General features: G+C 40.3%; 1 protein-coding gene across 3 annotated transcripts in view; it reads left to right on the top strand.

Annotated features, from left to right (window-relative positions):
* cntn1a (contactin 1a) overlaps nucleotides 1–21,665 on the top strand; it is a 72,635-nt gene that overhangs the window by 24,017 nt on the left and 26,953 nt on the right. Inside the window, exons 1-3 of one of the 3 annotated variants that reach the window (XM_088995913.1) lie at nucleotides 11,366–11,434; nucleotides 19,140–19,282; nucleotides 21,421–21,459. In XM_088995913.1, coding sequence (XP_088852039.1) covers nucleotides 19,225–19,282; nucleotides 21,421–21,459 — 97 coding nt within the window. In that variant the 5' untranslated portion in view covers nucleotides 11,366–11,434; nucleotides 19,140–19,224. Of the gene's footprint in view, nucleotides 1–11,365; nucleotides 11,435–19,139; nucleotides 19,283–21,420; nucleotides 21,460–21,665 lie in introns of those variants that run through there. The other 2 variants (XM_088995912.1, XM_088995914.1) reach the window with 2 other exon arrangements.

The raw sequence follows: 21,665 nt of genomic DNA, 5'->3' as shown, positions 1-21,665 counted from the left end.
AGAACGCACAATAGATTAATAAATAACTAGTTTTCAAACCTGAAGTCAAGGATAATGACTTGTATTGTGGTTTACATGCGACAATTTTACATACTGGTTCGGAATTTGGCACTTCATGGCACTTGACGTGTTTGATTTGTTCTTGTGGGCCGAATAAAATGATGAATCGGGCCAGATTCGGCCCGCGAGCCTTCACTTTGACACCAGTGCCATACATGAGAATGAAAAAAAAAACATATTGGTGTGTCCTCAACGCTCCCAACATACACATTTACACAAGTTAGCGGTCGTGCTTCCTCATGTCTCATATTTTCTTCAAGACGCACTTTTCATCAACAATTACTTTTGCTGACCAGACACGAATGCGTAAAATCGTCCTCGAAAACCACAGAGGAGGCTTTTATCTTGTGCACTTTCAATTCACGAGGATGCGTCTGAGCCTTTAAACTGCTTAGCGCCCCAAAGTTGCGCTGAAGAAATGCCTGCGAGACAAATCTCCATCCGTTAAAAACCTCGAAAAACGCACCAGTCTGTCGGCAGCGTCACTCCCATGTTAATCGCGTCTGCCTAATGACTCGGTGAGGACGCCGTGTTTATATTCCTGCCCGATACGCAATTACGTTAAGATGTCCTTTGGGGATCATTAGGCTGGAAAGTGGGTGGTATGTTAGTCAAAGCACTGCCGTGTTTTTAACTCATTCACTGCCAGACGTGGAAAAATGTCTCCATCCTAGTGCCAGGGTTTTTGTCATTGTCACTCGAATTCCAGGACGCACAGAATATTGAATTTTAGGACTACATAAACATTCAATACAGCGTTAGAAATCTTAGACTCTGTTCTTTCATGAGAAAAAAAAAAGTTAATTCCTAAATTATGTGGGTCTGGAGTTATATGAGTTTGAAATAAGGGCGGCTGTCCAAAATACAATACATATTGGTTGATTGTCAGAGATGTTCGATCAGACACTGTGGACAAAGACTCAAACCCAGAAAGATTGTCTTTTACTGCCGGCAGGAGACGTAGCCATTCATGACAGATGCCTGAATTCTGCAGCTCCTCTGCCAAGCTATTTATTGAGAGTCTATGAAAATTAAAGTGATAGTTTTCTTGATTATAATACCACACCTCTTGAGTTCTAAGCACAAACAGCTGTTAGCAATAAAATATTGTCTTTTCCATGAACTGATACATTTGTAACCTGGCTATTATATCGATATTTTTTCGGACTCCCTTGAATATCGATATAACGAGACTTTACTGTAATTTCTAGCCTAAGTGGCTATTCTGTATTTTTAAGCATTTTGTTCATTACAGATGAACTGTTTTCTTTTACCAAGAATATTTTTGTGGTCTGCTCAGACTCCACATAAATTATTGACATTGCGACAGCCAAACCGCCGCTTGCGTGCTAACTGTCGCGTCTGTTCGCCGTACATCGTAGCCTCCGTGTGGGCCTTTGAAATGTGTCAGTGTTACAGTGCCCACCATTGCCAGATAGATTATTCATGAGGAACGTGCACTAGCGGGGAACGACTGGAAAGGGCATCCAGAGGTGAATACGACTCGGACACACATACTAGTTCCAGACAGAGTGAAAGACACAGCGTCACAGATCAACACATACAACAGCCTTCTCAAAGACACGCACATGAATACACAATTGGTGCAAAGGGGCAGAGCCGTGCCTCGGTTAATTCTTCTGTTACCGAGGGCGACATCAGTGAAAGGTCTGTTCACACTCCTCAGCACAGTTTTTGCTACGAAATCAAGCGGCGTTTAGGTTTTATAGTCATTGTCTTATTGATGTTTTACTATTGATGTTTTACTAATGTTTCACTTTAATTTGCGTATACTCTCAATAATTAGCTTGGCAAAGGGCTGCGGAATTCAGGCGTCTGTCATGAACGGCTACGTCTCCTGCCGGCAGTAAAAAGACAATCTTTCTGGGTTCGAGTCTTTGTCCACAGTGTCTGATCGAACGTCTCTGATACTTATATATTAATAATAATCAGAATCAGAAAGCCTTTAATAGTAATACTCCATTTCATTTATAAGCGCCTTTCAAAACTCTCAAGGTCACTACAGTCACAGGATAAGATATTACGTTGATGTTTTATATTTGTGGTTCTCAAATGGCACTGGGACTAGCGACGTCGGTTCAGTTTACAGGGACTCTGAATGTCAATTTGTGCGAGATAAACACTGGCGACCAGTCTATGGTGTAGTTCGCCTTCGACCAGGCAGAATAAGCACAACAGAAAATGGACGGATGGAGTTTTAAATCAATCGGTATAAAGGATTAAGCTTTCCATCGGTTTTTTTTATCGGTCGGAAATGGGTTTTATACACATTTTTTTAGTTAGAGACCCCATACATCAGGGGTGTCAGTTATTTTTTTCCCCCGCAGGCCACATTGTAGTTCCGGGTTCCTCTCGAGGGCCGTTATGAATTTGGGAAAAACCATTACAATGTTTCATCTCCTCCACATATTACATACAGAACGCACAATAGATTAATAAATAACTAGTTTTCAAACCTGAAGTCAAGGATAATGACTTGTATTGTGGTTTACATGCGACAATTTTACATACTGGTTCGGAATTTGGCACTTCATGGCACTTGACGTGTTTGATTTGTTCTTGTGGGCCGAATAAAATGATGAATCGGGCCAGATTCGGCCCGCGAGCCTTCACTTTGACACCAGTGCCATACATGAGAATGAAAAAAAAAACATATTGGTGTGTCCTCAACGCTCCCAACATACACATTTACACAAGTTAGCGGTCATGCTTCCTCATGTCTCATATTTTCTTCAAGACGCACTTTTCATCAACAATTACTTTTGCTGACCAGACACGAATGCGTAAAATCGTCCTTGAAAACCACAGAGGAGGCTTTTATCTTGTGCACTTTCAATTCACGAGGATGCGTCTGAGCCTTTAAACTGCTTAGCGCCCCAAAGTTGCGCTGAAGAAATGCCTGCGAGACAAATCTCCATCCGTTAAAAACCTCGCAAAACGCACCAGTCTGTCGGCAGCGTCACTCCCATGTTAATCGCGTCTGCCTAATGACTCGGTGAGGACGCCGTGTTTATATTCCTGCCCGATACGCAATTACGTTAAGATGTCCTTTGGGGATCATTAGGCTGGAAAGTGGGTGGTATGTTAGTCAAAGCACTGCCGTGTTTTTAACTCATTCACTGCCAGACGTGGAAAAATGTCTCCATCCTAGTGCCAGGGTTTTTGTCATTGTCACTCGAATTCCAGGACGCACAGAATATTGAATTTTAGGACTACATAAACATTCAATACAGCGTTAGAAACCTTAGACTCTGTTCTTTCATGAGAAAAAAAAAGTTAATTCCTAAATGATATGGGTCTGGAGTTATATGAGCTTGAAATGAGGGCGGCTGTCCAAAATACAATACATATTGGTTGATTGTCAGAGATGTTCGATCAGACAGTGTGGACAAAGACTCAAACCCAGAAAGATTGTCTTTTACTGCCGGCAGGAGACGTAGCCATTCATGACAGATGCCTGAATTCTGCAGCTCCTCTGCCAAGCTATTTATTGAGAGTCTATGAAAATTAAAGTGATAGTTTTCTTGATTATAATACCACACCTCTTGAGTTCTAAGCACAAACAGCTGTTAGCAATAAAATATTGTCTTTTCCATGAACTGATACATTTGTAACCTGGCTAATGAGCTCTTCCTGTGAAGGAGTTTCAAGTCGTAAATCACTCCTGTGATAAAGGAGTTTCCAAAGTCCTACATTCTGTCCAAGGCCGGATTTCCTAGATGAAGATGAGTTTCACAAGCTGTGCCTGTTGACCTCAGATTGACCCCAGGTTGTCTGTGCTTCAATTGTGTATTGGAGTCACATATGTTGACCAAGCATATAACAGCATGAAACTTTTAAATATGATAATTTTTTTATTCTCCATCATTTATGTAGCGTTTTAATAACAGCTGAAGCTGGAACATAGCACTAACATGGGAAAAAAATGGAAATGCTGCCCCCTCGTGGAAAAAAACATTGCCAGAGGCCATAACCAGCGCTTTATTGGCACCCAAGCATGAAACAACAAAACCCTGTTTTTCTACTGTTATTCCTTTCATCTTCCTTTCATAACTTTGCTGCTGTGAAATGTAAATGTCTCCACTGTGAGACTAATAAAGGCAAATCCAATCCAACCCGAACAAAGTTGGGAATGCCGCTCTGTCATATTTTTCAATTCCGGAATAAATTTGTGAATTAGTTAAAATTCATCATGAAAGAAAACAACAACTTTGTATCAAAAAAACCTTGATGGGAAATATAGAATATCCTCTGGATATCCGGGTTTTATATATATATATATATATATATATATATATATATATATATATATGGTTCTATATACAGTAAAGTCTCGCTATATCGATATCGGATATATCGATAGTCCCGGTTATATCGATATTTTTCGGACTCCCTTGAATATCGATATAACGAGACTTTACTGTATATATATATATATATATATATATATATATATATATTAATAAATCCTCTGGTATTCACTAATGGCATGTAGACATTGCTGCACATTCAGTTTTATCTCACATTTCCATTTTATTTCCTTACCGGAAAAAAAAACAAACATTGGATTTACCGACACACCCCTGCGAATTATTACAATCCTAAATTGTTGGAAACGCATTACGTTCTAAATCGATTATACTCTGGCATCATTTCCTGGATATGCATGTCAATATGAAAAGGGTGTGTCAGATTTAGTCAAACAAGACTCTCCTTTCTCTCGATTATAGCAACGCACGAGGCTTAAAGCGATTAGCGCATGCTGCTACTTGGTAGCCATCAGCACAGTTGTTGCTGTCTCCCTCAGTAACAGCATCCTGTCATTCCGGCCTGTGTAAACAACTGATAGACAACCATTGGGTTCTATCGTTGCTCACTGGTTGCGATGCCAAGTGCACCATGTTTGGATACAATATTCAACGGTACCCGTATATCCGCAATAAAATATAAAAATCGTAGTTTTCCAGGTTTTAGGTCACGCGCACACACACACATACACGTTTTGCAGGATGATGGGGACTAGGCGCTTATAAATTAAATGTATTATTATTATTACAGGTATGCTCCGGGGGAACCCAATTTCAAACATGAAAAAATATATGTACAGTAAAGTCTCGTTATATCGATATCGGATATGTCGATAGTCCCGGTTATATCGATACTATTTCTATGCACGCACGGAGAAAATTACATGCAAACAGGGTCGGATATATCGATAGTCCCGGTTATATCGATATTTTTTCAGACTCCTTTGAATATCGATATAACGAGACTTTACTGTATATATATTTATGAAACTCGTAAAAATTTGATTTTATGACAATTTTTCTTAAAGCCTGTCCGCTGTCGCTGAAAGGGTTAAGTTTACCCCGAAAAGCCAACTTTTATATTTGAATTACCTCCGGGTTAAGTGAACACTGCCGCATCTGGCTGCCGCTGCTCACCCGTGGAAAAACTTGTGAACTGTAAAATGTCCTTGAGAGTTTTGAAAGGCGCTAATAAATTCAATGTGCCAGACTCTGCTATGATTGGTCACGGCGCTCAGATTGGGGGAAGCAGAGGACTACTCCCTGCGGCTACACTGATTACTTCTGTTGTCCTGACTGATTACTCTATTGTCCTGCCTGAGTATAAGGTCTACGACTGGCATGATTGCCCCATTTGCTCTGGTGTCACCTCATCAGCATAACTAAGCCTAGCTTGCCTAAGAAGTCTGTTGTACGAACGATCCAAATTGAACCTCACCCCACCATGGCGATTTAGTGAAGGGTTTTGCTGTTTTATGAAAATACCTTTTTTTACTCCCCTTTCAAACCATCTATTTTCTTTCGCTAAGATTTTAACCTCATTATCGTCAAATGAGGGGTTGCTAGCTTTTAGCTGCCTATGTACTGCCGATTGCGTTTCTTTCGCAAGCTATACATTGTATGTTTTTTTTTGCTCAGAAGGCGTGAACATTGACCGATATAGACACCCTACATTGGCGCTTGAGACGTGATGAAGAGCCACTGACCCTTCCGCTGGGAGCACCCCCCAACTGCTTTGAAGCTTCTTTTTTTTTTTTTTTTTTTTAAACCCAAAACAAACAGTCAACGTTGCCACGCTCGGATCCTCCGGGCCATCCGCCATTGTTCATTTCAGTCTTAAAAAGAGCAGTGTGGGTCATCCAGCCACTTGAATGGCAGTGGTGACCTATATTGTAAGTGTATCAAACTTCAATTTAGCAGTCTGAGGCTAACTCCTCTGGAAAAATAAACTGAGTCAAGATGTAGCTTCCGTAGCATTTATTTATTTAGCAAATTTCCAATATGAACGGAGTAAAACTACAAAATACAGAAGGAAAAGATTAGCACAGCCTAACCGAGGTTAACATTAGCTTGAGAGCATTGAAGAGTATGACAAGATAAAGAGCCAATCTGCACACTCAACTAGCCAGCAACGAGTCTATAGCATCATCATCAAATTCCTCATTGAACAGAATCATTTTCACTAAATACATAAAAAATATGAGTGACAAAAAAGAGCTTTAGATGAAAATGGCGACACATGCTTGCAAAGAACCGAACAAAACGGCTATATGTTATCGAGCTATCTATCTAATAGCTGACTAGCTATCTAGCTAGCTATCTGGCTGGCAATCTATTAGCTATGTATTAGCTAGCTTTCTATCTATCTGAGTTAATCTGGGTTGGGTGAATGAACGCTGGCGCATGTGGCTGCCGCTGCTCACACACAGAAAAACGTATCCTGTGATTGTAAAGTGACTTTGAGAGTTTTGAGAGAATGAAATGTATTATTATTATTATTATTATTAGATGTTAACTTCCTGTCAAAACATCCTGTCTAAAATGGCCTCCAAAATAGTCTCTCTGAGGGGGTCTTTGAAATCACAGTACCTAATAATAATAATAATAATAATAATAATAATAATAATAATAATAATAATAATAATAATGAAAGTATTGGCATCGAATTCCCAAAGGGGGGAGTAGGAAGAAGTCGAGTCATGCAGAAAATATGTTCTGACTCCTCAACCGTATTATCTCTGCCTTAATGACTCAAGCATAGGAATCGATACAGCTGGAAAAGCTCCAGGGGCTGAAGATCCACTTGCAGGAAGTGGATATCTTCGGAATATTCATTATTGATGAGAGAAGGAAAAAAAACGAAGAACAGCGTTTCAAGTTTTATGGAGACTTGTAACCCCAGAGGCAATATTATTTGCATTGTACATAGATTTTAAAAATGAAATCACAGCTATCCTTTAACTCCTTCACAACCAGACAATGTGCAAAAAGGTGTCCACTCCAGTGCCAGGGTTTTTGTCATTTTCACTCAAATTGCAGGATCCACATAATATTGAGTTTTAGGACGACATAATCATTCGATGCGGTGTAAGAATCCTTAGACCAGGGGTCGGGAACGTTTTTGACTAAGAGAACCATAAAAGTAAAATATTTAGAAATGTTTTACAGTGAGAGCCATACACACACACGCATTCCTGTTTCATGAGTTTTGTGAGGTCCGAATAATTCCAGATAAGGAGTGAGGACCACCGTTGCTGATATGTTTAGAGAAGAACTAGTGTTACATTTGAACACTAAATGCCACTCCATTTCCCACTTCAACTTCTTTAAAAACAATGACATAAAAAGTGGACTTGAAACTGAAATAATAGTAGGAATGAGGACTCCGAATGGGTAGATTCAAAGTCCTCAAAAACCCTGTAGTGAATTTGGTTAAAATATCGTTTTAGTTTTTGTGGTATGAACTTTTCCCTCTCATTAACCACATACACACAGACACACACAAAATGACACACAGTGAGTAAAAAAGTGTGTGTATCCAAGTGAAATGAAAATACACACCAAAAAAATCATTGTGGGTGAATTTGTGAGGACCTTTGTGAAACTTTTAACAGATGCATATATAGACCTTCTAGAAGCCTTTAGAATGGAAAATGTGTGAGGACTGGACGAAAAAAAGTTCATATGCCAAGGTAAAGTTTGTATGCCAAGGTAATAAAATAAAATTAATAATTAATTCATAAAATTAACGTTCGTAAACGGAAAAGTTCGTCAGCCAAGGTAAACCGAGGTATGTTTGTTATTTAGTTATATCCGCGACCCTGATGCAATCATCAAAAGAGCCATATATGGCTCGGGAGCCATAGGTTCCCGGCCCCTGCCTTAGACTCTTATGCCACGTTTCCCTCCTCTTTCTATTGTATATACATAAAGACAGGAAGCGTGGCTAATATATATTAGCGCGGTTACTCCCACTGTATGTTATGTTCACCGAAGACTCCAAATCACCCATAGTTGTTAATGTGCGTGTGACGTGTGTTAGTGTGTTTATCTGGCGTCGCCGCCTTCTTCCTAAAGTCAACCAAAGTGTCTCAGAGCAAAACCGCAATGGCGCCTATGCAAATTTGGACTTGTTTCTGAGCAGACGACTGCTTCTTTGCTTTTATTTTGCGCTTGCTTGAGCAACCGAGGCAGCCATGAAATATTGATTGTTTTACTTGTCGTTTCGTTTTACGCTAACACAGCTAATGTCTTTGAGTCATATCAAGCTTTTTGCCCCATATGTTCGTTGGAAGCCTATGGGGAGGAAATCCTGAACCCGTATGTGAATTGTTGACTCATGTATGTTGTGACATACTGTGATTCTTTTTCATGTCATGGTAATTATGTCACAGCCGTTGTACGGTTGAAGGTTAAGAATCGGGGGCTTTCGTTCTCATTGCTCGGAGGGATTTATGCGAGAGCAAGGTTTGTAGATTAGTGGGTCACGGCAAATTAAGCAAATGAGCTAAGTGGAGGGTTGAGGAAATGGTGTCAAACAAAAAAAAAAAAAAAGATCCAATTCAATGGGATCTTGACATTGACTACTTAGTTTATCGTAGTTGCTTGTGATTTCAATGCTAGCCTAGCAAGTATGAGCTGAGACAAATTTGTTATATGTTCTGCATAGTCGGTCAATAAAGATTCGGATTCAAATCGGATATGATGAAGGATGAATGAATGACTACCGGGTTGCCTTTCCAGCAGCTCCTGTATTTTGTTTTACTACTTCTTTCTTTCCTTTCATCTCCCTCCATAACTTAAAATGTAAAATTCTCCACTGCGAGACTAAAAGAGGTCAATTCAATCCAATATCTTAGTTTATCATAGTTGCATGTTATTTTAATGCTAGCATAGCATGTATGAGCGGAGTGAAATTCATTGTTTGGTCTGCGTAGTCGGCCAATAAATATTCTGATTCAAATCGTACATGGTAAAAAGATGCCGATACCAGCCAACAATACTGAAATGTTCCTTTCCAGTACAGTGATACCTCGGTTTATGAACGCCTTGCCTTACGAACCTTTTGGTTTACGAACGTTAAATTTCTGAAAATTTAACATTGGCATACAAATTATTTTTCGGGATACACACGGAGCGCCACAATTAGTGATGTGTCGTTTGCGAACGAGCCCGTTCTCCTAATAAGGTAATGGGAGCAGACTTTTTTTGGTCCTCTATTCCCCGCCCCAGTCTTAAAGCCGCACGTGATTGGTCAAGAACGCAACAGTGAGGGGAGGTGGTTTAAACATTAAAGAAACAGGCAGACGACAGAGAGAGTGAGAAAATTGATAGAAAACAGTGACATTTAGACTCGTTTCAACTTTGATAGTTCAAAGGCAGAGTGTAGACTGCAAGGTTAAAATATCCCATCAATCAGGCTGCACAAAAAAAAACGCACAAGCCATCTGTAGACTTGATGCAAATAGCTATCAACCCAGATAAACAGAACACAATTGATGAGGAACTAGGTAAAATTATCGCAGAGAAAGCACCTCCAAGGGATCATTCCTCAAGATGGTGAAAGAAGAAGGCTACGTTCCTCATCAAGTGTTTAATGCTGGTGAAACCGGCCACCCCATTCCATCAAGCAATCAATGACCATCACAAAGGTAAATAAAACGACTTTATTATACAGTACAGTTTATTTCTTTAATTATAATACCATAGCACACATGTGTCAAAGTCAAGGCCTGCGGGCCAAATCCGGCCCGCCACATCATTTTTTTCGGCCCGTGAAAGCAAATCAAACTTGTCAAATTCCATGATGATTGCTAAAATCTGAGCCACAATTTCATATTTTTGGATGTCAACCACAATAAAAGTCATTATTCTTGACTTCAGATTTGAAAACGAGTTATTCATTAATTTGCTGTATGCTCTATATGTAATATTTGAAGGGATTTAAACATTCTAATGGGTTCCCCAAATTCATAACGGCCCTCGAGAGCAAACCATAACTACAATGTGGCCCGCGGCAAAAAATGACTTTGACACCCCTGCCATAGCACATTTATTATATATAAAATAAGATATATTTTGTGTAATTTTCAGGCTTAGAAAAAGTAGAAAAGTATGTTTTATGTGGTCCTGGGAAGGGATTATTCTCATTTTAATGGTTTCCTATGGGAAATTATTTTTTGGGCTCCCCTCTCCCGGCAAATTGGCGTTTTCGTGTTTATTATGTTTGTTAAAGTCATTATAAGTGCCTTGCATGCTGGGTCCGAGAGGACAGTAATTTCATCTGTGCTGTATGTCATGCATATTAGCATATTTGACAATAGACCTGACTTTGACTTTGACACACTTTTCGCCTTACACACTGCCTGGGAATCAATTAAGTTCGGAAGCCAAGGTATCACTATATTTGAATGACGTTAAAAAAAACAATGACTTCCTATCTTTAACTTTCATGCAAAAAAAAATCATTGAAGAAAAAGCTGATCACACGGTATGTCTGGACAACTGCTGGGGCTTATGCATGTATAGGAGGGGACGTACATAGGGGCACACGGGGGGGTAAGATCGTCTTATGACGACTCTCGCGTTTGTGTCTGTGTGTGCGCCGGTGTGGCGGGAGGGCTTAAAAGATTAAACAGCAGCTCGACCACAGACAAGCAAGAAAGAAGACCCCCTGACTGTGGAAGGCGTTTTAAATTGCATCCCATTTGCATGACTTCCTCTGTCCTCTTTGGGTAAGGGGTGACGGGTGGGGATGTGAGGGGGGTGGGGGGTGGAATTAGCTTCTCTTTTATTTCCCTACATTTGCGCCACACCTCCTTGCTTGCCTTGCATCCCTTGTGCACGCACCTCGGAGAGGGAACCTCTATCCTGCGGCATCTCATTGGGACAGACAATGGCGCTGAGTATTTAGGACACTTGGCAGTGGAGGCATGGTGGGGTGGAGGTGGAGGTTGGGGGGGGCGGTGGTGGTGGTGGTGATGGGGGGCTGCTAAGTAGCTCATCTCGCCCCGGTCTCCACAGGCATGACGGTATTTCATTGCAAGGTAAGCGGAGGAGATTTTTGTGACCTCATTGACTTGCTTGGCTTTACGGTTAGGTGTGATGACATCATCACAGGCCTTGTTTTGATGGCCACTTTTGGCGTCGTTTGTTCATCTGTGGCCCAATACTGGCCTTGATCCAATGTTGGGAGAATGCCATTCAATAGATCTGAGGGTGTGCAGACTTTTTCCACCAAGTGCCGCCGATTGATAAATTAAAGGACAACCGACGTCACTTTTTTGTTTTTTAACTGACATCAGAAAAACGTTTTATAGCATCTAAAATACCCAAAACACGCAGTATGATATTTTTAGTCAAATGCAAAACACCAATAAAAATGACTTAAATTGTCCAAAATCTGCAAAAAATTTAGCTGCGAAGACGTCTTCCATTGCTAGTGAATTAAAATAAAGTCAGCAGGAAAAAAATCTCAAACATCAAAGTCATCAAAGTATCAAAGAAAACCATGAGTAAAAATCTGCCAAGATGAAATGAAACAAACCTGACAGGGTGAAGCAAACACATACAATGACCCAACAACGAATAGTCCTGCCGGGAGTCCTTTTAACTGCCACTGATTGGAACGACCAACACCAGTGCAGGTGCAGGCGGGGCCGACAGCGCCACCCGTTGGTCGCCAACCAGATCGTGACAACTGGCTTGTATAAAATAAATAAAATTCTTAAAAATGGTCGGGAGACCACAAATAGCCCCTTTACCGACATTTGGGAACCCCTGGTTGACACTAAATTTGGTTGTATCGAGATAATTGCCAAATATAATCTCAATCTGTCACCAAGATATTACCCCATCGCGACTGAGTGGCGGAGAGGTGAGGGAGGAGGGGGTCTTATTAAATATGTCTCTCCAGAAACATTTCATCCCATATCTTCATTGAACAGATGTGGCGTGAAGCAATTAAGCCGAGTACTCTTGGATAATAGAGTGCACATCTCCCATCGTGACCTTTGCCTGCGTGACATAGTTTGTCATGTGTGACGCCACGTAAAAAAGCTGAAACGTTTCAGACTGAATGATTATCTTGACAGAAAAATGGATGGACGGACACAAATGTCAGGGAACGCACTTCCATGCAAGCTCCTATAAATATAATATAATAATAAAATAAAATATATAATAAAAAACATTTTGCCACAACCTTGGTCTGGATTTTTATAGCACTGCTCAAGTGACACAATTCTGTTTTATTTTATTAAATGCCGATTGGGATATGCGTCATGGCAGCATTAATGGGGGGAAAAAAAACATGTGAATTAGCCCTCGGTAATCTGGTTTTAAGTGTTAACAACACATGACCGACTCCCGCAGGAAAAAAAACCAAAACTTGAACAAATTCATCCCGAATCTAGCTAGCAAGCTGGCTATTTAGCTATCTAGGTCGCTAGCTATCTATCGGCTATCTGTTAGCTGGCTAGCTAGCTTGCTATATACAGTAAAGTCTCGTTATATCGATATTCAAGGGAGTCTGAAAAAATATCGATATAACCGGGACTATCGATATATCCGACCCTGTTTGCATGTAATTTTCTCCGTACGTGCATAGAAATAGTATCGATATAACCGGGACTATCGATATATCCGATATCGATATAACGAGACTTTACTGTATTTGAGTTATTCTGGGTTGCGTGCACGCTGACGCTTCTGGCTGCCGCTGAAAAATTTATCCTGTGACTGTAAAGTGACCTTGAGTTCTATCTTTTTGCTATCTATTAGCTGGCTACCTGGCTGGCTATTTATTTGCTATCCTTTGAAATTGCTGCTGTGGACTCCAAACTTCCCCATTGTGGGACGAATAAAAGTTTTCTGATTCTGATTCTGATTAGCTAGCTACCTAGCAGGCTATCTATTTGCTATCCATTTGCTATCTATTAGCACATGTAACTATGTGGCTGGTTATTTATTAGCTATATGGCTATCTAGCTAGTTAGCTAGTTGTCTAGCTGCGTATCTATTTACTATCTATTGGCTATCTGTCTAGCTAGCTAGCTATGTAGCCGGATATTTATAAGCTATATTGATAGCTAGTTAGCAAACTGTCCAGCTAGCTATCTATGAGCTATCTGTTAGCTAGCTGGCTAGCTTTCTATCTATTTGAGTTACTTCCGGGTTGAGTGAACGCTGGCGCGTGTGGCTGCCGCTTCTCACCCGCAGAAAAACCGATCCTGTGACTGTAAAATGACCTTGAGAGTTTTGAAAGGCGCTTAGAAATGAAATGTATTATTATTATTATTATTATTATTATTAAGAGTTTTGAAAGGCGTGATGTATTATTATTAAGGGTCGTAGTTGGTCTTTGCATTCATGAAAGTAATGATTGCAAGTACCGTATTTTCTGCAGTATAAGGCGCACCTAAAATATATATATATTTTTTTTTTTTTTTCAAAAATTTACCATGCGTCTCATAATTCGGTGCGCCTTATGTATGGAATTTTTTTTTTAAATGTCATTCATTTAAGGTGCCCCTTATAATACGGTGCACCTAATGCAGGCACCTTATGCAGGAAATGTTTTTAAATACACACACACATATATATATATATATATATATATATATATATATATATATATCATGTTGAAGGTGCCCCTTATACTCCAGAAAATACATGAATCATTTGATACAAAATCTGATATGACTCGTATTCTCTTGACAGACTGAAAAAGACTTTTAGGGAATCAATACTCTTTGGCGTCAATAATTCACTAGTGACACAGTCGCGCAATGGTTGCCACTTTGTGGCGAAAAAAAAAACGATCCAATGGACGGCGGCTTTGACACACCTCTCAGGTGTCTGGGATGAGCTGATTACGAGATGAGGTTATTGATCGATCCATTTACCAGCAGCTAACGCAGTGTTTTTCACTCTGTTGATTTTAAACCAACAAGGCCTAAAACACTCTGGAACTAATGGCAATGAAATGTTGAAGATACCCAGTCCGCCGTCGCTCTCATCACACAAAAATTTTACGTTTTTTACGTTAATTAATTTAAGCTACAAAAAAAACAAACAAACTGAGGAGCCATTTGGGAGCAAAAAGAGCTGGATCTTTTTAATGAGCCGACCCAAAAGAACCAGCTCTCTGAAAAGAGCCGGAATTCCCATCACTACTCCGTACACATATGAATAACGCCACATAAATAAAAAATATTTGATATAGTGTATTTTTTACGAGTAATTCGTTTTTCACATAATTTTACATGAGTTTTGGTTGTAAATTAATTGAGGCAAAAAAAAAAAAAAAAAGAGGAGCCATTTGGGAGCCGAAAGAGCCAGATCTTTACAGTGAGCCGATCCAAAAGAACTGGCTCTCTAAAATGATCCGGAATTCCCATCACTACTTCACACACACTGCGGACTTGTTGAACTTGGCTCACAAGTCACCCGCGTGACAGTAACCGGCCCCTCTTTAGCACGTCAACCTTGAGTTTCACTCTCCAGGCACGACGAATCGATATACCCTCAACCCAATTGTCATACTCTTTTAAATTGGATTAAGTGTAGGTTGATTAATCATGCCTGGAGAGTGAAACAGAAGGATGCGCTGAGTTAGCATCTCAAAGCCACGTTTGTGTCAAAAAAAGCTAACACAATGACTCACACAGAGAAAATACCTACATAAAATAGCATTATATCATAGCATATTTATTTGTAATTTGATATTTACGCCCTGAACTCAAATATACTTGTGGCGTAAAAGCAATCAAGAAGCATAAATGTTTGCAATTGATTAAAGAAGTCCTTCCGTATCAATTGGAGCCGTCAGGACTCCAATGTAGCGTCAAAATGCACAAGATGGCTCCCAAGGTCCGTTGGAAATGAGCTGATTTGTCTGCTGGGAATTTGTGTCAACTAGTATCAAATAGTAGTCTTGGTGCAACACACAACGATTCACCATCGCGTTATTTACGTGTTTTCCTTCTAATTTCGCCATCAACACGGATCAACACGAAGTTTTCAGACCAAACAAAGTACCCAAAATGCATTGAGGTGATGCAAAGTATGTCCTTTCTCTGTGAGGGGCGTTCCTTCAGTGACGTAGGGTGAGGACTCGTCACCAACTCAAAAACAAGACTTCCGGAATATTCAGCGCGAGTCTTAAAACGTAAAATATAGCTATATGCCGTGGAATCTTTGTAAAATACGCTCAGTAGAAGTCATTTGAAGCCATTTTACAAATTATGGACACAACTTGTCCAGAGACGTCGGTTGTCCTTTAAGGCTTGTATAAGTTACCTGCATCGGTTTGTACTGAAAAATAAATATTTAATAAAATTTTAAATATAATAAATATTTAATAAAATATATGATCTGTAAAGATATATATATACATATACAACTGGAGAGAATACTACATATGTTACTACAAAAATGTTCATATGTACCGTTGTCCGGAACTCGAATGTTTGCACATCGTTCCTTCTCTGATTGATTAGAACCACCCTAGCTTTAACCCCCATCTTGAATGTTTCCTCTTCTTGGGAGGATTAACACAAATCGGATGTTAATGATTGCGACTGTTGATTGTGTGTGAAACTCAAAAAAGCGTGTTGGGTGTGTGTGTGTGTGTGGGGGGGGGGGGGGGGGGTCTTGGAAGTGTCTTCTTTTTCAAGTCTGAACCCTGCAAAAGCTTCCCCATCCCCCCTTGTCGTTCACCCGGATGCACTTGTCATTGGAAGAGCAGGAAAGGACCGTCTTTGCCTGGCAACATAAGGGGGGGGGGGTCATGATGAAGAGAGCAAAAGACAGCAGTCGTCAGTAGAGAGAGATTCTTCAGAATCATGGAATTACCCACTCCCCTCTATTCCTCCCCCACTCCCCGGCATCTTGTAATCCGGTCTGCAATCAGGTTGTAAATTCTGCAATGTCCAAAAGGGCAATTGATTGAAATCAAGAGAGCAGACTCCTCAAGCCTGAGGCGGAAGCACCATATAGGGGGGAGGGGGGGGGAGGGTCACTAGAATTTGTAAACAACCCTGGCGATGGCCTTCGGTGTGATTTATGGATGTTGTAAAAATGATGGCATTTGAGGTTACTGTCACGTTCAAGATCGTTGAGTTACCGTGACGACGGGAGGGTGAGCCCCCAGTTAGAGGCCACCTATTAAATTAATAATGATTAAAGTACAGTGATACCTCGGTTTACGAAGTGAGGGAGGTGGGGTTTACAGATTGAGAGAGAGTGAAGCCGTTCTCCAAAAAGAAAATGGCTGCCGACTTTTTTTGTCCTCTATTTCCCCGCCCCCAGTCTTCGGTTAAAGCCACGTGATTGGTCAAGAACGCAGCAGTGAAGGGGAGGTGGTTTAAACATTAAAGAGACAGGCAGACGACAGTGAGAGAGTTTCAACTTTGTTAGTTCAAAGGCAGAGTGTAGACTGCAAGGTTAAAATATCCTATTAATCAGGCTCCACAACCAACCCACACAAGCCTAAACAGAACAGGATTGATGAGGAACTAGATAAAATTATCACAGATAAAGCACCTACCAGGGATCATTCCTCAAGATGGTGAAAGAAGAAGGTTATGTTCCTCATCAAGTGTTTAATACTGAGGAAACCGGCCACTCCATTCCATCAAGCCATCAACGACCATCACAAATGTAAATAAAATGACTAATATACTGTACAGCACAGGTGTCAAAGTCAAGGCCCGCGGGCCAAATCCGGGCCGCTACATCATTTTTTTCGGCCCGCGAAGGCAAATCAAACTTGTTAAATTCCATAATGATTGCTAAAATGTGAGCCAAAATGTCATATTTTTGGATGTCAACTACAATAAAAGTCATTATTCTTGACTTCAGATTTGAAAACGAGTTATTCATTAATTTGCTGTGTGCTCTATATGTAATATTTGAAGGGATTTAAACATTCTAATGGGTTCCCCAAATTCATAACGGCCCTCGAGAGGAAACCATAACTACAATGTGGCCCGCGGCAAAAAATGACTTTGACACCCCTGCTGTACAGTTTATTCTTTAATTATAATACCATAGCACATTTATTATACGTAAAATAAGGTATATGTGGTGTAGTTTTAAATTTCTTAGAAAATTAGAAGTAGAAAATTATGTTTTATGGGGACCTGGGAACAGATTAACCTCATTTTAATGGTTTCCTGTGGGAAATTAATTTTTGGGATACATACTTTTCGCTTTACACACTCTGTCTGGGAACCAATTAAGTTTGTAAGCCAATGTATCACTGTAGATCGAAGCACCCCCCCCCCCACTGTATCTATTTCTGTTCCGAATGTGATAGATGGCGTTAGCCGCCTCGCCACGTCGCCCCGACATTAACGCGAGGCTGCCTGTCATCCCATCCCCCTTAATCTCTTAAGTGCATCTATTACCATCATATTTGATTCACGATCGGGATACGACTTGTTTTCAGCGGTCAGACGAGCTGAGCAGAGGAAGGAAATGCACGATGGAGCGTCGTAATATACACACTGCGTATTTGTACCTCAAAAAGAGGTATGTGGCAAATAGATGGGCGGAGACAGGTCATCAGGCAGGAAATGACTGTTTGCATAGTTTCACTGGCATCGTACCGCGGTATGTGAAATTGCTGCTATTTGGGTGGTGTTGCTAGGATACGCCAGCTCCGCTGTATCCGAGCAGTTGAACGCTTTGGAAAGGATGAGCGGTCACCTGGGTTTCATGCCAAACACTTTTTCATCTTACTTCCATAGTTCTTTTAGATTGATGAAGCCCCCCAAACAAACCACCATGTTTAAAAATAGTACTCCATCATATTGTGCTCTGTAAATGCAAACGGTGATAATAAATTTAAATAAAATGTAAATAATAAATATTGTAACGCCCAATACAGGAAAATATATTTCACAGCTGCGTATATTCAGCGTTGCTAAGCTAATGTCCATGCTTTCCATTACATTTTCAATTACTGTCGCCCCTACCAACATGGCCGCCATGTAGGCACACTTGTAGTCCTCTGTACTGTATATCCGTGACAACGCTATTTTCGGTCCGTTAAATCAGAAACCATGCGTCTCATAATTCGGTGCGCCTTATGTATGGAAAACTTTTTTTAAATGTCATTCATTTAAGGCACCTTAATGCGGTGCACCTTATGCAGGCACCTTATGCAGGAAATGTTTTTAAATATATATATATTGTGATGGTTTAGACAGCAACTTATGCACCAAAAGGGATAGAGATGTTCAAAGCCCGATCATTGCCGGTGTAATTCCCGGTATGAATGTCATCGTGGGAAGGATTTAATTCAGCCATTATGAAATCCTAATTATCCTTCCCATTGTCGCTCAGACAGCTGTTGCTTTTCATATAGCGTTAGTGCGGTTGGGGTGCCGGCTGGGAACTGGTGATTTGCATGGTGTCAACGTCTCGGGGAGCAGCTGACCCATCGTTGGTGAATTGTCTTGGTGATGGACAAGCGTATCAGTCAATTGATTGGAGCCTCGGAGGCTGACGGGAAGCGGTTAGCGTGAAGATGCTAGTGACGTAGCATGAAGAGAAGTGTGGTGTCAAAATGGCACCGTGTCCTTTAAAATGGAAGAAGATTGACGGCGTAACATCCACCTGAGGGCCAATGATTCTGAAAGCGAGCTAAGAATGTAATGCGGGCTATCGCTAGTAAAGTTCTGTCATATTTCAATGGAATTTTTAACATTTAACAATTTTTAACATTCATTTTGTCTCATTCAGGAGAACCAGGCTGTCTTGCTCATGTTACATCGGCGAAGCACCTAGCTGAAGCCCCCTTCCACCCGGCAGTTGTCACGTGGACATCATGCGAGACCTCAGTCTGCTCCTATATCTCCTGCTACTGCTCTTCGGCTCCCGAGCAGGTCGGTATAGCGACTGTGGTACCATATATTTTGAGTTCAATTTGTTCCACCGTCATACTCAGACGTATTTGTAACTCAAATCAACTTTCCTTATTGAAATGAATGGAAATGCCATTTATTCGTTCTGGCGTCCACCGAAATCTTGGAAAATCTTGGAGATGAGGAGAGTTACATGTAAGGAAAGCCACAATCTACACACTGCTTAAAATCTATATACTGTGATACCTTGGCTTACAAACTTAATTGGTTCCCAGACAGTGTGTAAGGCGAAAAGTGTGTATCCCAAAAATTAATTTCCTATTGGAAACCATTAAAATGAGAATAATCTGTTCCCAGGTCCCCATAAAACATGATTTTTCTACTAGATAAGGAGTAAAACTACACAAAATATAACTTATTTTATGTATAATAAATGTGCTATTGTACTGTAATGAAAGAAATACACTCACAGGTTGGAGGGAGGAAATTGCTGTTTGGAAGAAGAGTCACATTCCATCAGGACTGTAATTAAAGAAATAAACTGGACTGTATAATAAAGTTGTTTTATTTACCTTTGTGATGTTCATTGATGGCTTGATGGGATGGAGTGGCCGGTTTCATCAGCATTAAACACTTGATTCACCATCTTCAGGAATGATCCCTGATAGGTGCTTTTTTGCGATAATTTTACATAGTTCCCCATCAATTGTGGTCTGTTTAGCTTGGTTGCTAGCTTTTTGCATCAAGAGTACAGGTGGCTTGTGCGGGTTATTTATGGAGCCTGATTGATTGGATATTTTAACCTTGCAGTTTACACTCTGCCTTTGAACTATCAAAGTTGAAACTCTCTCACTGTCATCTGCCTGTCTCTTTAATGTTTAAACCACCCCACCTCACTGCTGCATTCTTGACCAATCACGTGGCTTTAACCAAAGACTGGGGCCGGGGAATAGAGGACAAAAACAAGTCAGCTGCCATTTTCTCGTTTGGTGAACGGCCTCACTCTCTCTCTGTATATATATATATATATATATATATATATATATATATATATATATATATATATATATGTATATAACCTTATTGTGTTATATATTTATCTATCCACTAATTGTGTGGATCCAGACTTGTCTTCTAGGCACATAAAAAGTGCAGTCTAAAGTGTCATTGCTTAAAAAAAAGGAGCAGCCGACACAGTTGTTAGTGCGACTCAAGAACATTGCCTTGACATTTCTTTGAGGATGAAGGTTGATGGAAAAATTTGAGCACACACAGAGCGCTGCGTAGCCATTGTTACCTAGAGTTAAACATGATCACCGAGCTGCTGCTGCTGCTACCCCAGACAACAAAAATTGTCAAGTCACATTTATTCATATCACCCTTAACTCATTCACTGCCAGACGATGTGCAAAAATGTGTCCACAATAGTGCCAGGGTTTTTGTCATTGTCAGTCGAATTCCAGGACCTACAGAATATTGGGTTTTAGGACTACATAAACATTCAATGCAGCGTTAAGAAACCTCTTCTTTCATGAGAAAAAAAAGTTAATTCTTAAATTATATGGGTCTGGAGTTATATGAGCTGGAAATGAGGGCGGCTGTCCAAAATGCAATGCAATAAATACATATTGGTTTATGCAGAGTTTTAACAACAGTTGGATCTGGAACAAAGCGCGAACATGGAAGAAATGATAAAAAAAACATTGCGAGAGGCCATGGCCAGCACTTTATTGGCACCCAAGCATGATAAAACAAAACCCGAACAAATTCGGGAATGGCGCTCTACGTAATATTTTCAATTCCCGAATAAATTTGTGAATGGCAGTAAATGAGTTATGATTAAGAAAAAAATTGCAATCTATTTTTTTCACGAACATTGAAAATACAGTAAAGTCTCGTTATATCGATATCGATTATATCGATAGTACTGCTTATTACGATACTATTTCTATGAACGCAAGGAGAAAATTTACATGCCGCAGGCTCGGATATATCGATAGTCCGGTTAGATCGATATTTTTCCGACTCCCGAGAATATCGATATAACGAGACTTTACTGTATTTGACATTTGGTGCATTTCAGCAGTACCGTGGTTGTATTCAAAGCGTTCCTAAATGATTACATATGCTTGTCCTGTTTCCTTTGCCCATGATTACAGATCCATCTATGCAAGAGGAACAGCCGGATTTTTATAGAGGTAAGACCTCTTGCTCTTGATTTTTTTTTTCAGCCTTGAATGGACTTTAACTCATTCATTGCCATTCCCAGGAATTGAAAAGCGTGACGTGGAGCGCCATTCCCAAATTTGTTCGGGTTTTTGTTTTTCTTGCGAAGCGTGCCGATAGGTCGCTGGTCAGACCTCTGGCAAAGTTTTTCCCTTCCACGAGGCGGCATCATCTGCCT

This window comes from Hippocampus bargibanti, linkage group LG05, assembly GCF_051943395.1.
Source record: "Hippocampus bargibanti isolate YZ-2025 linkage group LG05, ASM5194339v1, whole genome shotgun sequence".
Lineage (NCBI taxonomy): Eukaryota > Metazoa > Chordata > Actinopteri > Syngnathiformes > Syngnathidae > Hippocampus > Hippocampus bargibanti.
The sequence above is the reverse complement of the archived record's forward strand: the minus strand, read 5'-3'. Positions and strand labels throughout refer to the sequence as shown.